Source organism: Rattus norvegicus, chromosome 3, assembly GCF_036323735.1.
Source record: "Rattus norvegicus strain BN/NHsdMcwi chromosome 3, GRCr8, whole genome shotgun sequence".
In the NCBI taxonomy this organism is placed as follows: Eukaryota; Metazoa; Chordata; class Mammalia; order Rodentia; family Muridae; genus Rattus; species Rattus norvegicus.
The window spans coordinates 159,002,565-159,024,837 of record NC_086021.1 but is presented as its reverse complement, the minus strand read 5'-3'; the positions used below and the strand labels follow the sequence as shown (position 1 = coordinate 159,024,837).

At 40.7% G+C, this 22,273-nt stretch overlaps 1 protein-coding gene, 1 long non-coding RNA gene and 1 pseudogene across 14 annotated transcripts in view; 2 read left to right on the top strand and 1 right to left on the bottom strand.

The window, feature by feature from the left end:
* Positions 1-6,421: 6,421 nt before the first annotated feature.
* On the top strand, positions 6,422-15,180 carry ZNF69l (zinc finger protein 69 like). Its single transcript, XM_039106633.2, has 3 exons — positions 6,422-6,517; positions 14,784-14,910; positions 15,116-15,180. The coding sequence occupies exons 1-3, from the start codon at positions 6,515-6,517 to the stop codon at positions 15,178-15,180; spliced, it is 195 nt and encodes a 64-aa protein (XP_038962561.1). The 5' UTR covers positions 6,422-6,514.
* Positions 15,181-15,608: 428 nt separating this feature from the next.
* LOC134486327 (zinc finger protein 239-like) lies at positions 15,609-18,800 on the top strand (annotated as a pseudogene).
* An 820-nt stretch (positions 18,801-19,620) lies between these two features.
* The window catches only part of LOC120101738 (uncharacterized), a 53,274-nt gene continuing 50,621 nt past the window's right edge, over positions 19,621-22,273 (bottom strand). For 11 of the 13 annotated variants that reach the window (XR_010064964.1, XR_010064976.1, XR_010064972.1 and 8 more), the window contains 2 exons: positions 21,170-21,300; positions 19,621-19,965 (listed from right to left, as the gene is read on the bottom strand). This is a non-coding gene — a long non-coding RNA (uncharacterized LOC120101738). Of the gene's footprint in view, positions 20,345-21,169; positions 21,301-22,273 lie in introns of all 13 variants that reach the window. The other 2 variants (XR_010064965.1, XR_010064966.1) reach the window with 1 other exon arrangement.

The following is a 22,273-nucleotide window of genomic DNA, read 5'->3' as shown; positions in this document are numbered from 1 at the left end:
GTCTCTTAAGAGTTAAGGGCCTAGGATCGTGGGATGCTGATTCTGATAAGATAATCAAAAGGAAACGTGGAGTAAATGACTGAATTGATATGTAAAATAAAAGACTGGGCTTCTGATCTGCAGGAGATGAGAATTTTTTAGAATACCAAGAGAGAATTTCTTGGAGAAGGGTCTTTAGCAGAACATAGAGAGAGCTGTCTGGAGATCTCCAGAGAAAGCAGAACAGAGAGAAAGCACGCTGGAAAGCTGTCTCCAGCAGAACATAGGCCTCCAGGTTGGACCTAAGATTTGACTGCCAGTCCTTTGTTTTTGATGCACTGGGGAAAAATTCCTGAACAAAACAGCAATGGCTTATGTTCTAGGATCAAAATTGACAAATGGGACCTCATAAAATTGCAAAGCTTCTGTAAGGCAAAGGACACTGTCATTAGGATAAAATGGCAACCAACAGATTGGGAAAAGATCTTTACCAATCTTACATCCATTAGAGGGCTAATATTCAATATATACCAAGAACTCAAGAAGTTAGACTCCAGAGGGCCAAATAACCCAGCCTGATATAGCTGTCTTCTGAGAGGCTCTACCAGAGCATGACAAATACAGATTCGAGTGCTAGCAGAAAACCATTGAACTGAGAATAGGGTCCCCATTGGAGGAGTTAGAGAAAGGATTGAAGGAGCTGAAGGGGTTTGCAACCCCATAAGAACCTCAATGCCAACCAACCAGAGCTCCCATGGACTAAACTATTACCCAAAGAATAAATATGGACAGACCCATGGATCTAGCTGCATATATAGCAGAGGATGGCCTAGTTGGGCACCAATGGAAGGAGAAGCCCTTTGTCCTACCAAGGCTAGACCTCCCCCTTCCCCCGGTGTAGGGTAATGTCAGGGTAGGAAGGGGAAGGGGAACATCCTCATAGACGAAGTGGGAAGGGAGATGGGCTAGGGGCTATGGAGAGGAAACCGGGAAATGTAAAGAACAACAACAACAAAATCCAATAAAAAAATCCTAACGGGGGAATATCTGTCGTGCTAGGTATGGTGGCACAAAAGTGCAGGATTAAATATATACTGCTCTTTATTACAGATTTAGTGTGTAGTGTATATTACAGTTTACTTAGTGAATCAAGGTCAACTGGGATTCTAAATGAGATCTTGTCTCAAAGATAACAAATCAAAATTAGATATATTAAGATCCAGATGACATTTTTCTTCTCATTCCTAATTAATTCTAAAGATAAAATTTGATTAATTTCCATATTGATAACTATGGTGTTTTCCCTAATCATATTCCAAGTTTTTCGATTTGTTTTTCCTCTATAATCTTGAGATTTACACAGTATAAATTGTTTCTATTGTTCATTGTATGATTTTAGAACTGGCAGATGTTTAATTAAATTTATAGCTGCAAAGCAATTCCAGTTTAGTAATCACTAACTATGTATCTTAGCCTCCAGTTTGAATATAAAAAGTTCCTCTTTATTTACTCAGGATTTTTTTCTCAGTCCTAATTCAGAGGAGCCTGCAATATTGGCCTAGAATAAAAATAAAATTTTACTTCACATCATTTTAGATGTTCCCTGGTTCTTGCCAGAACAACCATATCCAACCTTTTTGGAAAAAAAAAGTTTCATTGATAATTGAGATGGGTTATATTATACAAGTGACTATGTAGAACATCGTGGCCTCAAATTCATGGGTAGGAATTTGCCTCTAAAGTGCTGGGACTGATAGTACATGCTATCAGGCTTTGCAATATTCATTTTGCACATGATCTTAGCCAAAAGGCCGAGAAGCGATGCAATATTCATTTTGAAAATGATTGTATGGCACAGGTCCTAAACACTTGAAATGACTTTAAGAGTTATTGAATTGTTCCAATTCTCCAGTGCGCCCTTTATCTATGTTACTCATTTTGTTTTTTCTTTTCGTGTGTGTGTGTGTTTGTGTGTGTGTGTGTGTGTGTGTGTGTGTGTCTGTGTCTGTGTCTGTGTGTTTGTGTGTGGTTTTGAGGGATTTTCTATCCTAAGTTTTCTATTCTTTGCAATGTTTGCTCTCCAAGGCATTCTAAGTCACTCTAGGGTCTAACTTCTGTTGAGAGGATCCCTGCAGCTATCAGATAGGAAAGCAAACCATGGTAAGAGATGAGAATGGAAACCCAGTGCGGATGGACTTTGTCAACTAGATCTGACCTGGAGGGATCTAACACCAGGGGAATCTTTGCCAGCATCTTTAGAACACGGGACAATTTAGGAAAGATTTAAAGGCAGCAATCAGTCTAATCATTCTACTTCCAGGTATACAATGAATCTGAAGGTGTGACTATATAGAAACCATGACAAGGAACATGTGGCGAAGGGAATGGTTTCTATAGCTAAAAGACCTAGAATTTATTGTGTCCTCTGACTAATACCATAAAGGTCACCTAACCATAAAACACCGTGACATCTCCCCTAATGATGGGTAGGAGTCTGAGGAAGCAAGAGTCTGGGATAATCATTCTGGGTAATTTGGGTCAGTTAGGTCTATCTCTATAGCAAAGGGTAGGTGAGGTCAGCCTCCAAGGATGGCAAAGGGTCCCAGTTCTTTGATAAAAGCCACTCTCAGTCTTTTGCATTGAAAGTAGGTATTTTATCATAGTGAAGAGGACCCTGCCTGTTTAACATTCCTGCTTTCCCTAGTGACCTGTGTTTGAAAGGACCTTTATGGCCCCACCATCCCATCCTGTTGCTCATTAAAGAGTAGAACTCTCCTGCAAGTGGGACAATTAGCTTCAGGAAAAGATGAGCTCCCCTCTATGGTATTCAAAACAACCAGTAGAATGTGGTCAGTTTTGCAACCATATGCACACAAACAACAGAAATGAACTCAGCATGCTTTATGCATATATTTGAGCATACATTTTTGTTTTCTTTCTTTTTTCTTTTTTTAAATATAAATTTTATGTATGTGAGTACACTGTTGCTGTCTTCAGACACACCAGAAGAGGGTGCCAGATCCCATTACAGATGGTTGTGAGCCACCATGTGGTTGCTGGGAATTGAACTCAGGACCTCTGGAAGAGCAGTCAGTGCTCTCAATCACTGAGCCATCTCTCCAGCCCCTATTTGAGAATACTTACTCACTCATACTTAAGTAGGAAGAAATTAACTGCAAACAATTTGGGGAGTGATGCAGCCAGAAACAGAAGGGGTAAGTGAACTAATACATTATAATTAAAAGGCAAAAAATAAAGAAAGAACTGCCTAGAGAGATAGCTGAGAAGGTAAGATGTTGCTAAAAAGAATTCAGGTTTCACCCTAGAATATGCTTTTGCTCTAATTCCATTCCCAGCCATTTCCTGCAATTTTTTGGCCTCTGTGGATGCAGATACCTGCACACACACACACACACACACACACACACACACACACACACACAGACACACACACACACACACACACACACACAGAGCTTTGCTAGAAACTTGGCAGGAATTTGACATTGAGCCAAGACATGAAAGTAAGCTCAGGCAGGAATTTTTTGCCTTGTTTATTGCCTTGTGTGTCCTTTAACCTAAAACTGACCTTACTTGCATTACTTAAAATGGTATAAAAACAAATGGTATAAAAAAACCTGTCTAAAAATAATTTTATATTAAGTTTTATTTATACAAGTACACTGTAGTTGTCTTCAGACACACCAGAAGAGGGCATCAGATCCCATTATAGATGGTTGTAAGCCACCATGTGGTTCCTGGGAATTGAACTTAGGACCGCTGGAAGAGCAGCCAGTGAGTGCTCTCAACTGCTGAGCCATCTCTCCAGCCCTGTCTTTTTCCTTTTTAATCATTGCTTCCTCCCTGGAGAACCCGTTAACTGTCTACTCAACTGGCTTTGCTCTGTGTGTATGTGTGTGTGTGTGTGTGTGTGTGTGTGTGTGTGTACATATATGTGTGTGTGAATATATATTTGTGTATATATATATGTGATCGTACATAATCATGACTTTTTTAAAGTACAAATTCAGTCATTTTATTTTGAATATATTAAGCTTGTAGTTGCTTGACTCTGTGGATGTGAAGCCTGACTGTACATACAGAATACCAGGGACAGAGCCTGGCAGGTGAAGGCTCACTGGATCGATGGGTCAGTTCACACTGTCCCACTGTGTGCTGAGTACTGGGTCTGGACCTACTAATCCTTTCTCCACTGCACCATGGGTCTGAGATGTGGTCTGATGATGCTATGTTTTTATTCAGGGCCTTGGTTGTTGTTAGGACTGGTACCCAAGCTAGGAGTGAAAGGAAGTTTGCCTTCAGCAATCCTCCCTTCGGAGCATCTTCTCTGCCAGCATTTGATGGTTGTCTTCTTCTCCTGGTCCCATTTGCTCAATGTCTTTCTGATCTTGGTCCTGAATGTAGATGGGTCCACTCCTATCAGAGCTACCCCATGAGGATTCCCAAGTTTTCATTATGTTTGAGCTAGTTGAGACCCATCTATCCACACAGCAAACATCTGCCTATGTGCTGGGCAATGGATGTGCACTTGTTTGTGTCTTTGGTGCTATGATAGAAACGCTGACTAAAATCATCTTGACTACAAGGGTTTGAAAAGGGTTTGTTTGGCTTACACTTCTAATCCATCACCAGAGGAAGTCAAGATAGGACCTCAAGGCAGGAACTGAAGCAGAGACCATGAGGGAGCACTGCTTATTGGCTTGCTCCCCATGGCTTGCTTGCTCAGCCCACTTTCTTATACAATCCAGAATCCTGTGCCCAGAAATGGCTTCACCTAGTATAGCATGGGCCTTCCAGCATTAACAAATTAAAAAACATGCAAATGAATCATAGTCTTGGGGTTGTTTGAATGAGAATGTTGCCTATTGGTATTCAGTTGATGAAACGTTTTGAAGGATTAGAATGTGTGGCTTTGATAGAGGAAATGTGTCAGTTGGGGTAAGGTTTCAAAAGCCCTCAGCAGTTCTAGCCTCTCTCTCTGTCTCTGTCTCTGTCTCTCTGTCTGTCTCTATCTCTCTCTGTCTCTCTGTCTCTCTCTTCCCCCCACCCCCGCTACCTACAGCTGTAACACACTCAACTTCTGTTACAGCCCCATGCCTGTCTGCTTCCTATCATGGAAATTGTAAATAAATTGTAAGTAACTTTCTGAAATTGTAAGTAAATCCCCAATTGAGTGCTTTATTTCATAAGACTGACTTTGGTTGTGTTGTCATGGAAATATAACAGTGGATACAAGTTTGGTTCCCAGTGCCCATGTGGGGCAGCTCCCAGCAGCCTCTAACTCCAGCTCTAAGGTATCCATCACTCTCTTCTGGACTATGTGGGTATCTGTACACACACACACACACACACACACACACACACACACACACAGAGAGAGAGAGAGAGAGAGAGAGAGAGAGAGAGAGAGAGAGAGAGAGAGGTTAAGAAAGACACAGCACATGTTCTGGGCATCTGAAGACTGGGAATGTGCACTGTTCCAAGATCTGAGCTGTTTGAAAGGCAGTGTAAAGGGAGTGAGCAGTAAGAAAGAGTTAGAACGGTGCTCCACAGACACTGCAGGCAGAACCTGCAGACCTTTCCTGAAGGCTGCTGGTCGCTGTGCACAGCGACCCTGGTGCCCATCAGAAGAGTAATGATCCAATCCTTTAGTTGTGGCCACAAGACACCTGGTGCTATTGCTAAAGCTGAAGAGAGTGACAAGGACATTGTCCAACTACCCCTACTGAATCAGTCTCCTGGGGCACCCAATGCTGATGTTGCTACTGGCCAGTTGTTAGAAAACCTCAGTGGTTGTGTCCAATGCTACTTGGTCATTCTTGAGGCCATTTACACTTGAGATTGCTGATTCAGGTCCATTTCTCCAGGCTTTTCTGCTTCTCAATACTTCTAGCCACACTTCATTTTGTCCAGTGCTCATGACTTCCGAGCACGCAGCCTGGATTCTCCCAAGTCGCTCTCTATGTTTTCATTCAAAATTGCCTCTTCCCAGTGTTTTGTGGCTCCCACTCATATGCTTCTTGATTAAATGCTTCTTGGTACTTATTGATCATAATTTTATGGCTGCATTATATTTTATATTATGTATTTTAAGACACTTTCTCATAGCTTAGCCTGCCCTCAATCTGTAGTGAAGATAACCTTGAACTCCTGATCTTTCTGTATCATTCCAAGGGCTGGGATTGCAGGTGTCTACCACTACGCCTGGCTTTCCAACATTAGTACTACTGAAATGCAAATCTGTTGGAGGAGAACTGGTCGCAGCTGGAACCACTAAGTACTTCCTCTAGAGTAAGCTAGAGTTCTAAGGGTGGTGGTCATGTCCCTCAAGACTCACTAGCCAATCAGAACCTCCAACCGGGTCTGCCAGTCAGAAGAGGAGGCGGCTCTTCCTGGCACCAAGCCTGCAAGTTCCTGTCTGATCCTTAGCTGGCTCAAACGTTTCTGCGTGTTATGTTCTGAGTTCCTCTGCTGGGTGCTGTGAGGGAGTTCAGACAAGCTCGAAACTCCAGACATGGTAAGGGAAGGGTCATCCGCCACAAAGGGGAGGAGCAAGCGGCTTAGTAAGGGGTGTGTGTGTCTTCCCAGCAGCTGGACTGTAAGCAGCGACCAGACAGATATGGCCACCTGTGAGGTGCTTTGTGGTTCCACTTTGTGGTTTCTTGGACCCAGCGGTGGCCTCTGAATAAATTTATTATGGGGTGCATCTCCACAAAGCATTTGGGGTAGGGGGGTTGCGTGCACAAAAATACTTGACAGGATGTCAAATCTGAGAACCCTAGTTTCTCTATTATCTTCTCTAAGTTCTGCCTGTAGCATTTGGAAGTAATTTTATGGAGGCTGTACGAGGCATCTCATATGTTGGGTAGCACTCCCAATATTAAGCTGCGATGTAGATGAGAATTTACCAATTCCTTTTAAAAAAGATTTATTTTATATATATGAATACACTGTTGCTCTCTTCAGACAGGCTAGAAGAGGGTGTTGGATTCCATTACAGTTGGTTGTGAGCCACCATATGGTTGCTGGGAATTGAATTCATGGCCTTTGGAAGAGCAGTCAGTACTCTTAACCATGGAACCATCTCTCTAGCCTCCAATTCTTCTTCTTCTTTTTTTTTAATCTTTATTAACTTGAGTATTTCTTATTTACATTTTGATTGTTATTGCCCTTCCCAGTTTCCGGGCCAACGTCCCCTAAACCCCTCCCCCTCCCCTTCTATATGGGCTTCTCCTTCCCATCCTCTCCCCATTACCACCCTCCCCCCAACAGTCACGTTCACTAGGGGTTCAGTCTTGGCAGGACCAAGGGCTTCCCCTTCCACTGGTGCTCTTACTAGACTATTCATTGCTACCTATGAGGTTGGAGGCCAGGGTCAGTCAAGAATTGGGTAGTTAGCCCCCAATTCTTATAGTGACACCAAGTAGGGTGTAGCTGAGGGAAGACTGCCTCAACAGTAAGCCACAGGTATAAAGTATGCTACCAGGGCCTGTTAGAGAACAGTATGCATGTGTTTGTTTACCAGGATTGTCCAGACATTTGTCTCCAAACCAGAACAAATGAGACAACTCTGGTTTACAGTCAGGCACTGGGCTGCTCATGAGATAGCAAAGAACAGGCCCTTAACAAGGTGCTCAAGGTAGCTTTATAAGGTGACAAGCAACATTAAGGCATGGTGTTGATTGTACTCTGACACTTGAGTGAGAAGAGATAGAGACTAGTGAATAAGTGTCCTCCAACCTCCTTGGATTGGGGTCAGGGGATTACAAATAAAGAGGGACCTGTGTGAGAATCGAGTTCACTGGGCTGGAGAGATGGCTCAATGGTTAAGAACACTGACTGTTCTCCCAGAGGTCCTGAGTTCGAAACCCAGCAACCACATGGTGGCTCACAACCATCTGTAATGAGATCTGATGCCCTCTTCTGGTGTGTCTGAAGACAGCTACAGTGTGTTACATATAATAAAAATGAATAAATCTTTAAAAAAATTCATCTCACTGACCAACTTTGAAGCTGGTATAATCACAGCACAGAATGGAGGGGGCAAAGGGAAGGTGCGGGCTTTTTTGCTCTGACAGTAGTTGGCAACAGCAATGAGTAGTCAACTAATCAATTTCAGGAAATCAGTAAAATTCCAAACTGGCCATCTTTGGGGTGGGGGGTTTCACAGAACAGGGCAATCAGGAATCTGGATGAAGGACTGAACTCATTTCTAGAAACCAAATCTCTATATTTACAGTAGTTCAAGCAACACACGATCTAGACAAACGAGTGCTGTGTTCCTAAAAGGAATGTTATTTTCCCTGTTAGAAAATACCCAATGTGAGAGAAAAGACAGGATTAACACTGGGTGTGCCCTAGTACATATGTTTAGTATCTGAATAATACTGGACCATAAAGTGTTTCAAGTTTTTTAAATAGTTTTCGAAAGTATAATTAAATCGTTTCTTTCTTTTTTCTCCCTACTGTTAACTCAGAAACCTTGGAACAAATGGTTGAGGAGCGGATTTAGGAAATCAAACACAGCTGGCTATCAGCTTCTCTCAGCAGACCTCAGTCCCTACCTATTATGTCACATGGCTGACGTACCTCACTCTCTAGCCCAAGGCAGGGCTCCCCTTCTCCCAGCCGCCATTCTGTTTGTAATCCAACCATCACGGTTACGTGGTCATTTTCATCTGTCATCCTCATCTCTTTGTCTGGATCTTGCTTCTCCCTTCCTCCCTCTCTCCTCATGGCTCAGCTTCACATCTGTTCTGTATCTTCCAGATGTTCCTAGCTCTTGTTCTGTTCTCTTTTACATAAAATAATCTTTCTACTCCATCATCCCTGGGAGTGGTCATATCCTTTTTTTTTCATTCACTTCTCATTAACTGCTCCTTGCTATAAGATTCATAGACACTTTCTTTTTAATTAGGTCTGTGTGGTGATCTCAGCAGAGGTCCTCGGCCTCTGACCCTTACTGAGTCTGGATTACAATCAGAGCGGGACACTCTAGTACACTGACTGTGGAAATCTGTGGTGCTTATAATGTATAATGTCATTATCCAGGCTGTACATACAAGCATTGTTTTTGATGTGTAGTAGGAAGACATATTAGAAGTCTGAAGGTCTGGTTTCTCAAATTTCTGACCCTTCCACATTCAGTGCTGGGGGACAAATAGTTTAGGAATCAGTAGAAAGGAGGTGATAGGGATTATCCTTCAGTAATATTTGGTTAGAATCCTTCTACCTTTCTACTACCTCCACTCACAGTGGCATGATGCACCAAAATTTAATTCCAGAGTTCAAAAGGAGTCTCTAAGGTGCAGAATTTCTCAGGTGTCCATGGTGTTGGGTATGTGGATAAGACAGATTGCACTTCAGTGGGGCTACTTTTGCCTGAAGTCATAAGGGGTCATGAGGGATTGCAGAGTCATAGCCCACCTTCCTGATCACCTTCATGTACAGAGAGAACTCTAGAACATGGGAAGTTGGAAAGACAGATCTGCAGTCACTGGAGGAATAGAAGTATAACAGTTTGGAGGTGACTTTGGGTTATTTTTATCGGGATCATGAAGTCTGTGTTTATTTAATTTCTTTACACATACAATCACAAGGAACATTGGCCAAGTTCAACTTTTTCCTGGTGTAGTTTCCTTAGGTATTGATGAAAACTTGAATACATTTTTATATGTTTGAATATATTTTTGGCCTTTTCTCTCCTTCCCCACATTCTTTCACAAATGTTGTATGCATTCTTGATTATTGTATCTCTGTTGTAAATACAGAAATCACACTGTCAATGTGTATACTATTTCCTCAAAATACTATTAAGAATTGTGAGTTTTCTCACATGACATATAGCCTTGAAATCAACTTCCCTGTTATAAATTTTTAGATGTAATGTTTTCTTTGTCCTTGTGTCCATTCCTTCTAATGTACCTTCCGTGTCTGAGATTCTCTCTTCCGTCTGTGTTCTGTGGGTAAACCTTGACCCTGTAGTTCCTCTTTGCAGTCCTAAAATTTGGCTTACAGGATTCCCTCAGTTTGTGCTTTTTTAAAATTTTTATTATTCTTTTTCTTATTAATTTTTTTATTCATTTACATTCTAAATGTTGCGTTTTTTCCTGGTTCCCCTGTCTAGAGTTCTTCATCCCATCCCACTCCTTAGCCACTCTGAAGGTGCTTCCCCACTCAAACGTCTACCCACCCCCATTGCCTACACCCATAAAGTTTTACACCGGGATGAGTAATTTCATGTAATTGAAGAGTATTGTATTTGGAAGTACAAACCAAATTAAGAGGGGTATCATATCATAATGTTTGAATACATTGTTGAGATGTATCATTTTCTTCTCTAGGAAAACTACTTTTCCCCTCTTTTATTAAATTATTTTTTCATTTACATTCCAAATATTGACACCCTTAATGGTCCTCCCTCCCAGAGTTCTTCACCCCTTTCCCCTTACTCTTTTCATCTGAGAGGATGCTCCCCTACTCACACACACCCTTTGTACCCACCCACCCCGACCTTACCCTCCTAGCACGGAGTGGTCTTTTCAGGTTAACTATCCCCACTGTTGTGCATTTGAGTCCTGAAAGCCTGTCATATCACAGGTCTCTGGAGCTTTCAACTATTAAAAACAAGCACATCATGAATTTCGTAGGCCAATGGATGGAACTAGAAAATGTCATCCTGAGATAGTTAACCCAGACCCAAAAGGACATGCATGTTATATACTCACTGATAAATGGATCTTAGCCATACTTTTCAGATATTCATGATAAAACTCACAGAAAGTATGTAGTTTAACAAGAAGGAAGGCCCACGTGAGGATGCTTCAATCCCACTTAGAAAGGAGAACAAAATAATCATGCGAGGCAGAGGGAGGGAGAGACCAGGGTGGGAGAGAAGGAGAGAGGAAAAGGGGATCAGGATCAGTTATGGGAGAAAGATAGGAAAGAAGCCCAGAGGCCCAGGAGAATGAATGGAGATGAGCAACCACGTGGTATGGGTGTGGGCAGAACCTCTATTTTATGCTTTCTTTATATTTCTATTTCCATTTTACCATCACAAACAGTTACATTTTCTTCAACTGTTTGCCTGTTTTTATTTCTATATTGATGGAATTTCTTGGTATTGTCTGTTGTTTGATGACCTTTCCTGCATTTATCTATTTCCTCTTGAGGGCCTCTATCACATCCATACGTTTAAGGTCTTTCCCTTGTATTTTCATTTTTGTTGGGATATTCAGGATTATTCGTGGGAGGATAGCTTTGCTCCCTTGGTGACATATTTTCCTGGCTGTCATTGGTTATGTTCCTAAGCTGCTATGTAGGCATCTAGGTTTGGTGTCATTATAGGTCTAGGTTCTGGTTTCTGGGTTTGTCTTCTTTTGGTGGGATTTTCGATCCTCGGTTTCTGTTGGCTCTCTGGATTTTGAGAGAGTTTATTGGCTGAGTGTTGCTTCATTTACTGCTCTGTTTTTGACTGTGCTCATGGCGGAAAGCTTGCTGGTTTTGGAGGTTGGGGGATGAAGACTCAAGGGAAAGATGATCTTAGTAATCCACAGGACACTGAACAGAAGAGAGGGGAAGCTGCCTTTTGTGTTCCTGTCCAGTGCTGTAAACGTAGTGTCGAGGGTGACAGATCGTGTGTTAGATCTAAGGACAGCCTCAGTGGTCTTCTGGCAAGCATGGCACATGGTTGAGAAGGTGCATCTTGCTGAGCAGGAGCTGGGACACAGAGACAGATAGGGCAGGAAAAGAAGGGCACTTGGGGATTGTCTGTGGCATTTATTGGCACCGTGGTAACTGGGACAGGAAGCTTTCCCTGATCCTGTGCTGCAGTGCTTCAGCAGCTATGAGAACTGGGTCTGGGGTAACGTAGTGGATAGGTCTTTGGACAGAATGTCTAGTCTTCTGGCAGTCATGGCCTGTTTCAGCAGGGAGTTTCTGCCTATAATCGAGGGCTCAGACACAGAGATGGCACGAGAAGAGAAGAGAAGATGGAATGCTCTTTTGTATCTACAGGAAGCATGGACATGTGAGAGGAAGCTGCAGTCCTAAGGGCAACCTTTAGTATTGGGTTTCAGGCGGCAGAACATGGGGACGGTCTGGTGGCATCTTACCTAGTTTCTTACTAACGCTTAATACTCAGGCGTCAGGTTCCCAGGGCTCATTTATTTGCTTCTATATTTACTTAGGTTTTTGTTGTTTATCTATGAAAGACTGTTTGCTTGTTTTTGATAAAATGTACTATGTGCATGGTCAGTCAGCAACTGTTCAGTTTGGGGTTGACCTGAGGTCAGATGCCAACAGCCAACCCAAACTGGGAGGCTCTTACCTACCCGCTCTACAGATCTAATGGTCTGACACCCTATTCCCTTGTGTATCATTTGTGCACACATGGAAGGCATTTTTTCTCTCTTATTCACAAACATGCACGTAAAATGGTAATAGATATAATTTCAAAACTGCTATGACTTATACAGCAGTTAGCTTAAAACAAGTTGTTTAGGTCTATAGTACAAAGCATAATCTGTTTTTTTTTTAAATCTATGTACTTGCACTTGGTTTTAAAAGTTAGCATTTTCTCACATTGGTACAGACTTGTATCCAGTCATTAGTCACTGAAAACAAATGATTTCTAAGTGATCCCAAAGCACATGCTTTTCTTTATCATAAGCGAAGGAGATACTTTTAGCAGTCAATATTTTCTCCAGTGTTGCACCATTCTCATGCTTTAAGCAGTAGCCCAGCCGCCCAAAGAGGATGCACATAGGGAGTGAAAGACCTGGAACTGAGAGGTGCGTGAGGAGTTGCAGGGACAGAGCCAGATGAGCACTTTGAACCTGAAGCCCCATGTGTCTGAGACAGAGCTGCAGGAATTAGTATTTGCCCTGTTAGGTTTCTTGTCTTGGTCCAATGTATAATCTTCCTCCATGTTGGAATGGAAAAGGTTTTATCGTGCCAGTAAATATTTGAAAGACATCATTTGTTGTCTGATTTTACAAGATGTGGCAATCAGAAGATGGCCTTGAATGTCAAAGGATTCTTTGGAAGTTTGAACAGTTCGGAGGCTTTTGTAAACATTGAAAAAAAATATATATGATTTATTTATTATATATAAGTACACTGTAGCTGTCTTCAGACTCACCAGAAGAGGGCAGCAGATCTCATTACAGATGATTGTGAGCCACCATGTGGTTGCTGGGAATTGAACTCAGGACCTCTGGAAGAGCAGTCAGTGCTCGTCACCACTGAGCCATACCTCCAGCCTGATATATAGCTTCATGAGAGGAAGACCATGAACCTAGAGTGACCAGAGTCACAATATACTCAACACACTCGACCCACTTCCTGTTTTTTAAGTCTACTGTGTCGTGGTTGAAACTTAGCAGTCAGCTTCTTTCTTCTGCTCTCATGTCCTCATCATTACAGACTCTGTCCCTAGGTCACATAAGATGCAATAGAAGCGACTGTTATTCAGAGCTAAGACATTCCTTTCCCTAGCCTGACATTTTTATGTTTTGAGTTGTGTTTATGATTCTGATTTTGAAGACAAAAGTATTTCTGTGTGGCCTTGATTGTCCTGAAAGTAGGTTTGCTGAACAGGCAGATGATAATGATCCGTCTGCCTCTCTCTCCAGAGTGCTGGAATTAGATGTGGGGCAAAATGCCTAGTTTGTTTTGTTTTTATGTTAGCTGTTTGGGTTGGAATGTAGATTTTGTATGAGCAAGCATATGCGCATGTGCTGAACTTCAGGTACACTTGAACTGTGAAACTCGCAGACAGTATATTATATTTCACAGGATGTCAGGCATTCATGTCATTAGTACTATGTGGATGTTCATTGGATTACAGGTGTGTGTCATCATTTCTACCTGTGGGTTTTGTTCCGAATTTTTTGAATGAATGTATTTTCCCTGTACGCATGCGTAAGTTCATCCTTTGTGCCTGATGCTCACAGCAGGCAGAAGATATCTTTATAACTCCTGAACTTGGTCTAATGGATATTTGTGTGCCTCCATGCAAATATTGGGAACTTCCCCCAATTATTTGCAAGACAGGGAATACCTCTGGTGAGCCACATCTCTGCCCTATGTTGTTCATTCATGATCAAGATTTATATAGCTAATATTTTCTTCTCTCCATTTGTAACTTTTTAAACATACATTCACTTTTATTAAGAACTTATTAATTTTACTGTTAAAACTGGGTTACTTAAGGTTTTTGGAAGATGACTACAGACCTGTAGTGAATGTACAATTCTCTGTAGGTACTTCAGAATAGACCTCTGGGTTTTTTCTATTTTTCTTTTTGTTTCTTTTATTGATTGATTATTGCAGGGGAATTAGCATGTTAGTATGTACCTGTTGATGTCCTGGAACTTAAGGCACAGACCAGGTTGCCATGCCATGGGTCTGCCACTGATGACTGGGATTAAAGGCCGGAGTGAATGCACCAGCTTTCTCATCACTTCCTTATTAGTAATTATCATCACAATTGGTTAGATATGTGCTCAGTACTGTTGAACTATTTTCTTGTTTGTCTTTATGTCTGTTAGTTCCCATTTCTCTTGCAAGACTTTATTCTATTCAAGGGGTGCAGAAATGACAGAGGTAAACCCTAATTATTATTAAGTTTTCTTCTAAAATGACTTGATTTCATTAGAGCATTTGTCTCAGGAATTAAGAGGAGTAATCCCCAAAATTAAGACTATATTCTCAATGAAGTATACATTTACAATGTTCTCAGTAATATGTTTTCTTATGTACATATGTATGGGATATTTTAGGGTATAGTGACCTATGATGATGTGCATGTCAACTTCACTCAGGAAGAGTGGGCTTTGCTGGATCCTTCTCAGAAGAGTCTCTACAAAGATGTGATGCTGGAGACCTATAGGAATCTTGCTGCTATAGGTAAGAATGAATTTCCTTTCACTTTTTAAAATGTAGGGACAAGTATTTCTTTGTTATTGTTACTTGTTCTTGTAATATCAGCTGAGAATAGTAAAAATGTGGTGAATAAATCAGGCATGGTTCTAAAATTCACAGAAGTTTTAGTAACTTAAATTTTGCCTAATTTCTAATAGAGTAACATACATTCTCTGGTACTATATTTTAGGCTACATTTGGGAAGATCTTAATATTGAAGAACATTTTCAAAGTTCTAGAAGATATGGAAGGTAATTTTCATGTGTAAACTGATAAAAATATTGCTTGGAAGAAATTTTAGTATGTTTTGCAAATTTTAAAGACAAGCAACATGGTAAAAAATGCACTACTTTAAGTTATGGATGATTATTAATTAATGACAAACCACATATGTCCATGCCAGATATCCATTTTGTGTTTTCACGCCATTCCTCTAAGTACAAAACAATTTGTTAACAGATCTTACAATTTAAATCATAGCGAAATAGAGCTATGCTGTAAACTGCCAGTGTGTTTAATCTCCTACAACTTAGATATTTCAAGGATATACATATTGACTAGGTGATAAGTATATGTCCAAAATCTTCTAATAAGCAAATAGTCCACACTAAAGCTGGTGTCAATAATATACTTGTAACAGTGTTGCTAAGTTTAGGAAGATGGACGGTTTATGACAGTCAAGAATGCTGCTGTGGAGGGACTTTATTGGTATTTAAAAGGGATGTTATATGTTACAATGTTACACGCCATGTGAAAATAGGAATATATTGAAAGAAGCAGCAATGCTCTCTCTCTTTCAGCACAATTAGAATATAACGTAGTACTCCCCACTTTGAGTAGGCTTTCTACATGTGCTACAAGTTTACAAATAAGTGCACCTCCAACAAACTTGCTGGGGACTATTGCTATGAGTATTAGGGACATGAAAAATTTTCTGTTTGCCTTGGTTCACTTTGCAAATGTCGTGTTACTGTCACCATAGCAAAAGTTATGAGTGCAATCATTGTGGGAAAGCTCCAAGTTCTTCCTGTTCACTTCAGATATGTGAACAAATTCATATAGAAAAAGGATGCTATAAATGTCAGCTATGCAGTCAATGCTCTTCCCAGTCCATGTATCTTCATCAATGCAAGAGAACACACAATGAAGGGAACTCCATACTCCATACGTGTAAACAAAGTGATAATACATTACTATCAGGTTGTTCTTTACAATTAGACAAATTGTAGGTGAAAAGATTCATCAATGTAATGATGTGAGAAAGCTTTCATATTTGCCAATTGTCTTTGCAGACATGAGAGAAGTCATACTGAAGAGCAGTCTTCTCAGTTTATTCCATGCGGTGAAGCCTTGGTACTTCACCGTTATCTTCAAATACATAAAAGGACACACACTGGACAGAAATCCTTTGAATGTAACCAATGTGGTAGAGCCTTTTCAGGAAATCATCATCTCCTAAGACATAAAAGAATACATACTGGTGAGAAGCCCTATGAGTGTAACCTATGTGGTAAAGACTTCACACGACACTGTTCTCTTCAAACACATAAAAGAATTCATACAGGAGAGAAACCTTATGAATGTAATCAGTGTGGTAAAGGCTTTGTATGTCACAGTAGTCTCAAAAAACATAAAAGAACACATACAGGAGAGAAGCCCTATAAATGTAGTCAGTGTGATAAAGCCTTTTCAAGTCCAAGTGGTCTCCTGTATCATAAAAGAACACATAATGGAGAGAGACCATATGAATGTAATGAATGCGGTAAAGCCTTTAATCATAATGGTCATCTTCATATACATAAAAGAACACACACTGGAGAGAAGCCCTTTGAATGTGACCAATGTGGTAAAACCTTTGCACGAAACAATCATCTCCTACAACATAAGAGAGTACACAGTGGAGAGAAACCCTATGAATGCAAGCATTGTGGTAAAGCCTTTGCATATTATAATAGTCTCCAAGTGCATAACCGAACACATACAGGAGAGAAACCCTATGAGTGTAATCAATGTGGTAAAGCCTTTTCATGTACAAGTGGTCTCCTGCATCATAAACAAATACATAACACACACAGGGGAGAAACCTTTTGAATATAATCAATGTGTTAAAGCCTTTCCAAACCAACCTAGTCTGCAAATACATAAAACAACACATACTGGAGAGAAACTGTTTGAATGCAACCAGTGCGGTAAAGCCATTGCATATTCATGGTCTTCTCTGAATACATGAAAGAATATCTACTGGAGATATATATTATGAGTGCAAGCAATGAAGCCTTTGCACAAATCTGTAGTCATCATCTTGGAAGAATCCATACTGGATAGAAACTCTGAATGTATTTAATATGGTGAAGCCTTTTCAAATTCCACAAGTCTTCATAATCATCAAAGAGAAACCCTATAAATGTATTTAATATGGTGAAACCTTTGCACATTTCTACAGTTTTCATCATCATGAAAGTACTCACACTGTAGAGAAAGTCTGTGAGTGTAGCAATGTGGAAAAGCCTATATGTAATATGGTCCTCTGTGATCCAACACAACTCAAAACTCATGCAATGAAAATGACTAGAATTTATAGTAGTGAAGCTGCTGCTGCTGGATCAAGGCCAGAGAACATACTTGAAGGCTGAACTGTGACCCTCCCAATTCACCTCCTCACACTGAGCCACAGTGAAAACCAGAAAGGTCTGTGCCAAGTTACAGCTACATTTCCCCACCAAACAGGATTTAGTGATAGGGGCTTTGTTCATGGAGTTTACTATGTCATCTGATACAGAACGTAGGTGTTACAATCTAATCAATCATATCCACTGTTCTATTGTGGTTAGGAACAGGCATTATGTTTTGAAGAGTAACAGATGAATAGAACAAGAAATTATTAGGGGCACTCATTATGTTTTCAGGAACAAAAGATGCTCAATGGAAGCTGGTCTACTATTTGGAAGTCTCCAGCTGCCCTAGGGCCTGGGAATTTGAACTTAGTTTCACCTTATGATTACAAAGAAGTTGATAACAAAAAGGCAATACTTAGGACATATTTCTTTTGCTTGTTCCCAACATTTATATATCACAGTCATTTTGAATACATAAAAAAACCACATTGGAGAGAAACCATGCAAATGTAATCAATGTGATAAAGACTTTTCACAACACAGCTCTTTGCAAATACATAAAGGAACATATACTGGATAGGAATCTTATGAATATACAGTTGATTAATTAGTTGCATGTAGTAGTGTGAAAAGTCATGAAAAAATGTTATACTGCAAAGAAAGTCATCATTGTAATCAGTGGGGTATTATTTTGTACTTCATGGTATCTTCATACAAGAGTAAAGCATTTAATGTATAATCCATCTTTTAAAGCCTTTCCATATTACAGTCGTCTTTGAGGACCTAACCAGCTTTTATTGAAGGGAGACTATGACTATAAAGGATTTGGTAATATCTATAGCTGACACACTTACATTAAGTTACACAAGATTTTTCTGGAATTCCTTATATATTTTGTATATTACTTGTCTATTGGATACAGGGTTAGTGAAGAAATTTCCCCAATCTGTAGGTTGCTGTTTTGTCCTATTGACAGTGTCCTTGCCCTCCAGAAGCTTTTCAGTTTTATAAGGCCCCATTTGTCTAGTTTTGATCTTAGAGCCTTAGTCATTGGTTTTGTTTAGAAAATTTTCTCCTGTGCCAACGAGTTTGAGGCTATATCCAATATCTCTGCTTTTAGACTCCGTGTATCTGGCTTTATGTTGAGCTCTCCAAAACACGTTACCCCATTAAAAAATGGGGACAGAGCTAAACAGAATTCTCAGCAGACGGATCTTGAATGGCCGAGAAGCAAAGAGTTGTTCAACATCCTTAGTCATCAGGGAAATGCAAGTCAAAATGATCGAGATTTTACCTTACACCCATCAGAATGGCAAAGATCAAAAACTTAAGTGACAGCACATGCTGGTGAGGAAGTGGAGGAAGAGGAACACTCCCCCACTGCTGGTACAATTGCAAACTGGTGTAAACACTCTGGAAATCATTCTGGCAGTTACTCAGGAAATTGGAAATTGATCTACCTAAAGACCCAGCTGTACCACTCATGGCCATATACCCAAAAGAGATGGGCCCACCCATCCATCTTCAAAAATGTAACCCAGAATTGTTCCTGTATAAAGGAAGTGCATGGATAAAAATGGAGCAGAGACTGAAGGAAAGGCCATCGAGTGACCTGCCGCATCCCATGGGCCTGCATCAGACACTGACACTATTACTGATGCCATGCTGTGCTTGCAAATAGAAGTCTAGCCTGACCGTCCTCTGAGAGGCTCTACCAGAAACTAAGACTGATGTACATACTTATAGCCAACCATTAGAGGTCAGGGACAGTAATGGAAGAGTTAGTGGGAAGATTGAAGAAGCTGGAGGTGACAACCCCATAGGAAGAACAATAGTATCAACTAACCTGGACCTTCAGAGCCCCTAGAGACTAAGACCCCGACCAACGAGCATACATGGGCATGTCCTTGGACCCAGACACATATATAGCAAAGGACTGCCTGGTCTGGTTTCTGGGAGTCTGATCCTGTAGAGACTTGCTGCCCCATGGAACTGGGATGCTGGGGGGAGGGTGAGGTTGTGGGGATTGGGTGCAGGGAATGCTTGTGGGTGGGGGAAAAGAACACAAATGTGGGCAACATTTGGAATGTAAATAAATATAATATTTTAATAAAAAGGCAAATTTTTTCTGAAGAATAAAATGTGACAAGTCCCAACAATTTATTCAAGCATTATGATATGATGCCCCTCTTTATTTTGTTTGCACTTGCTGATGCAATGCTCTTCCATTACATGAGTTACTCGTTCAGGTGTAAAACTTTATGGGTGTGTATTAGTGCCTTTTCTGTCGCTGTGATAAAACACAGTGTCTAAGGCACTTCATAAAAGATTTTAATTTTGCTTACAGTTTCAGAGGAGGATGGGATCACCATCAAAGTGGCAACACTATTGTCACAAACTCTCTTCAGATGTGCTGTTATCTAACCTGAAATGGATGTCAATCATTAGTCAAGGCTACATTTTAACTCCTGATTCTCATGTGTCAGCCTCCTGAATACAAGATAAAATATAGAATATGTACCCTAATGTGTGCTCCATTATCAACACATTTTAACAGTTCTAATGTTAAAATGTTCAATAGAAGGGAATATAGCAAACATTGTATTCTTCATATGTATTCAAAATAGTTTTTCATCTATCTGCCAGAGATATAATGAAGTAAGATGATTCGCCATCAGCTGTATATCCCACAGCATAGCTTCCCTGTTGTGGATGTGCACATAGCATTTGATGCCTCTTCATGTTCCCATTGTTACCATTGGGCACTTCAACTTGAAGTGTGCCTTCCAGGGGGATTAGAGATGCTAGATAATGAAATAGCACCAAGAGTTATTTTTAATAAAGCATTTCCCCCCCCTCTCTCTCCTCTCTCTCTCTCTCTCTCTCTCTCTCTCTTACCCCCTCTCCCCCTCTCTCCCTCTCTCCCTCTCTCCCTGTCTCCCTCTCCCTCTCCTTGTGCCAGTGTGTGTACATGTATGTATGTGTATATATATATATATATATATATATATATATATATATATATATATATATATATAATGTGATTATGGGTTTTTAAGCCATGACAGGTCTGTGGAGACTGGGTAACACCATTATCTATTTTGGTCATCATTATATGATTATCAAGGTCAGGTTGCCAGCATTGTATATCTTAGACATTTCCTACTGAGCCATCTTGTTGATGTGCAAATAATATTAGCTGTAACATTACAACATTACAGCAGTAAAATATTGTCTTCTTTTTCAGACTGTAAAGAGGAAGTCATTTTTTGCTTTTGTCATTTCCATAAGAATAAGCAGCCTAGTTTTGGGACTAGTATCCACAGGCAGGCAACAGAGTCAGGCACTCTCCCTGCTCTAGTTCTTGAGGATCTTGCTTGAATATCAAGCTGCACATATGCTACACAATACAAGCCCATGAGTGCTCTTTGATTGGTGGTTCAGTCTCTGGGGACACCCAAGTGTCCAGGTCAGTTGACTCTGTTGTTCTACTGTGGAGTTCTTATGCACTCTGGGTTTCCCAATCCCCCATGCAAATCCTCCACAAGACTGTTGGAGCTCTCTCTAATGTTTGGGGGTTAGATTCAACTTATACAGTTGCTGTCTGGAGCCTGTAAGAAGACACTTACGTTAGGTTCTGGTCTATAAGCATGACCATATCGTTGACAGTGTCAGGGATTGCTTCTTGTCCATGGGATGGGTGTGAAGTCATTGGTAGGTTATGCCCTCAGGCTCTCCTCCTTCATTGTTTATGCACCGCCTGTAGGCAAAAGGTTTTGTAAGTGAGTTGGTATCAACATTTCTTCACTAGGGGTTTTGTTTGACTACAGGAGGTGGTCACCTCAGGCTCCATATCACCCAGTGCTAGGAGTGAGTCTCAGCTACAGTCATCCTCCTGGACTCCCTACAGCCTTCCCCCATTCCACATCTCTGCCACATCCTAGAGATGTCCTCCATCAGCCTGCAGCTGCAGCTCTCCACCTCTTCCCCCTGCAATGTTCCCCCAGCCTTCCCCTCACGTCCCCTCTCCCACACAGTTGCCCCTCTCCATTCACAACTAAAGACTGCTATTTCCCCCTCTGAGTGAGAGTCAAGCATTGTTCCTTTTACCCTTGTAATTTAGCTTCTTTGTGTCTGTGGATTGTACCATGGCGATCCTATAATTTGTGGCTAAAATCCACTCATAAGTGAGTACAATTGAGGTATGTCCCTTTGAGTCTAGGTTATCTCACTAGGTTGTCTGATTTTTTTATAGTTTAATCCATTATTTTTCCTTGTTTTAATATCTGAATAGCAGTCTATTGTACAAATTACATTTTTTTAACTGTTCTGTTGAAGGACATCTGGATGGTTTCTACATTCTGACTATTACAAATAAAGCTATTATGCACAGAATGGAGCATGGATCCTATGGTATGGTGGAACATATTTTGGGTGTATGCTCAGGAGTTGTATGGCTGGGTCATGAGTAGAATTATTCCTAGTTTTCTGAGAAACCACCAGATTAATTCGCAGAGTGGTTGTACAATTTTGTACTCCCACCAGCATGGAGAAGTGTCCTCTTCGCTATACACCCTCACCAGCATGTGCTGTCCCTTGAGTTTATCTTGGCCATTCTGATGGGTATAAAGATAAATATTAGTGTTATTTTTATTTGCATTTCCCTGATGACTAAGGACATTGAACATTTAAGTGTTTCTCAGCCATTAGGGAGTCCTCTTTTGAGAATTCTC

Excerpts from the sequence above, each read along its gene's own strand:
- ZNF69l (XM_039106633.2), top strand. Across the intron at positions 14,911-15,115 it reads TAGGAATCTTGCTGCTATAG|GCTACATTTGGGAAGATCTT; the intron begins GTAAGAATGAAT and ends ACTATATTTTAG.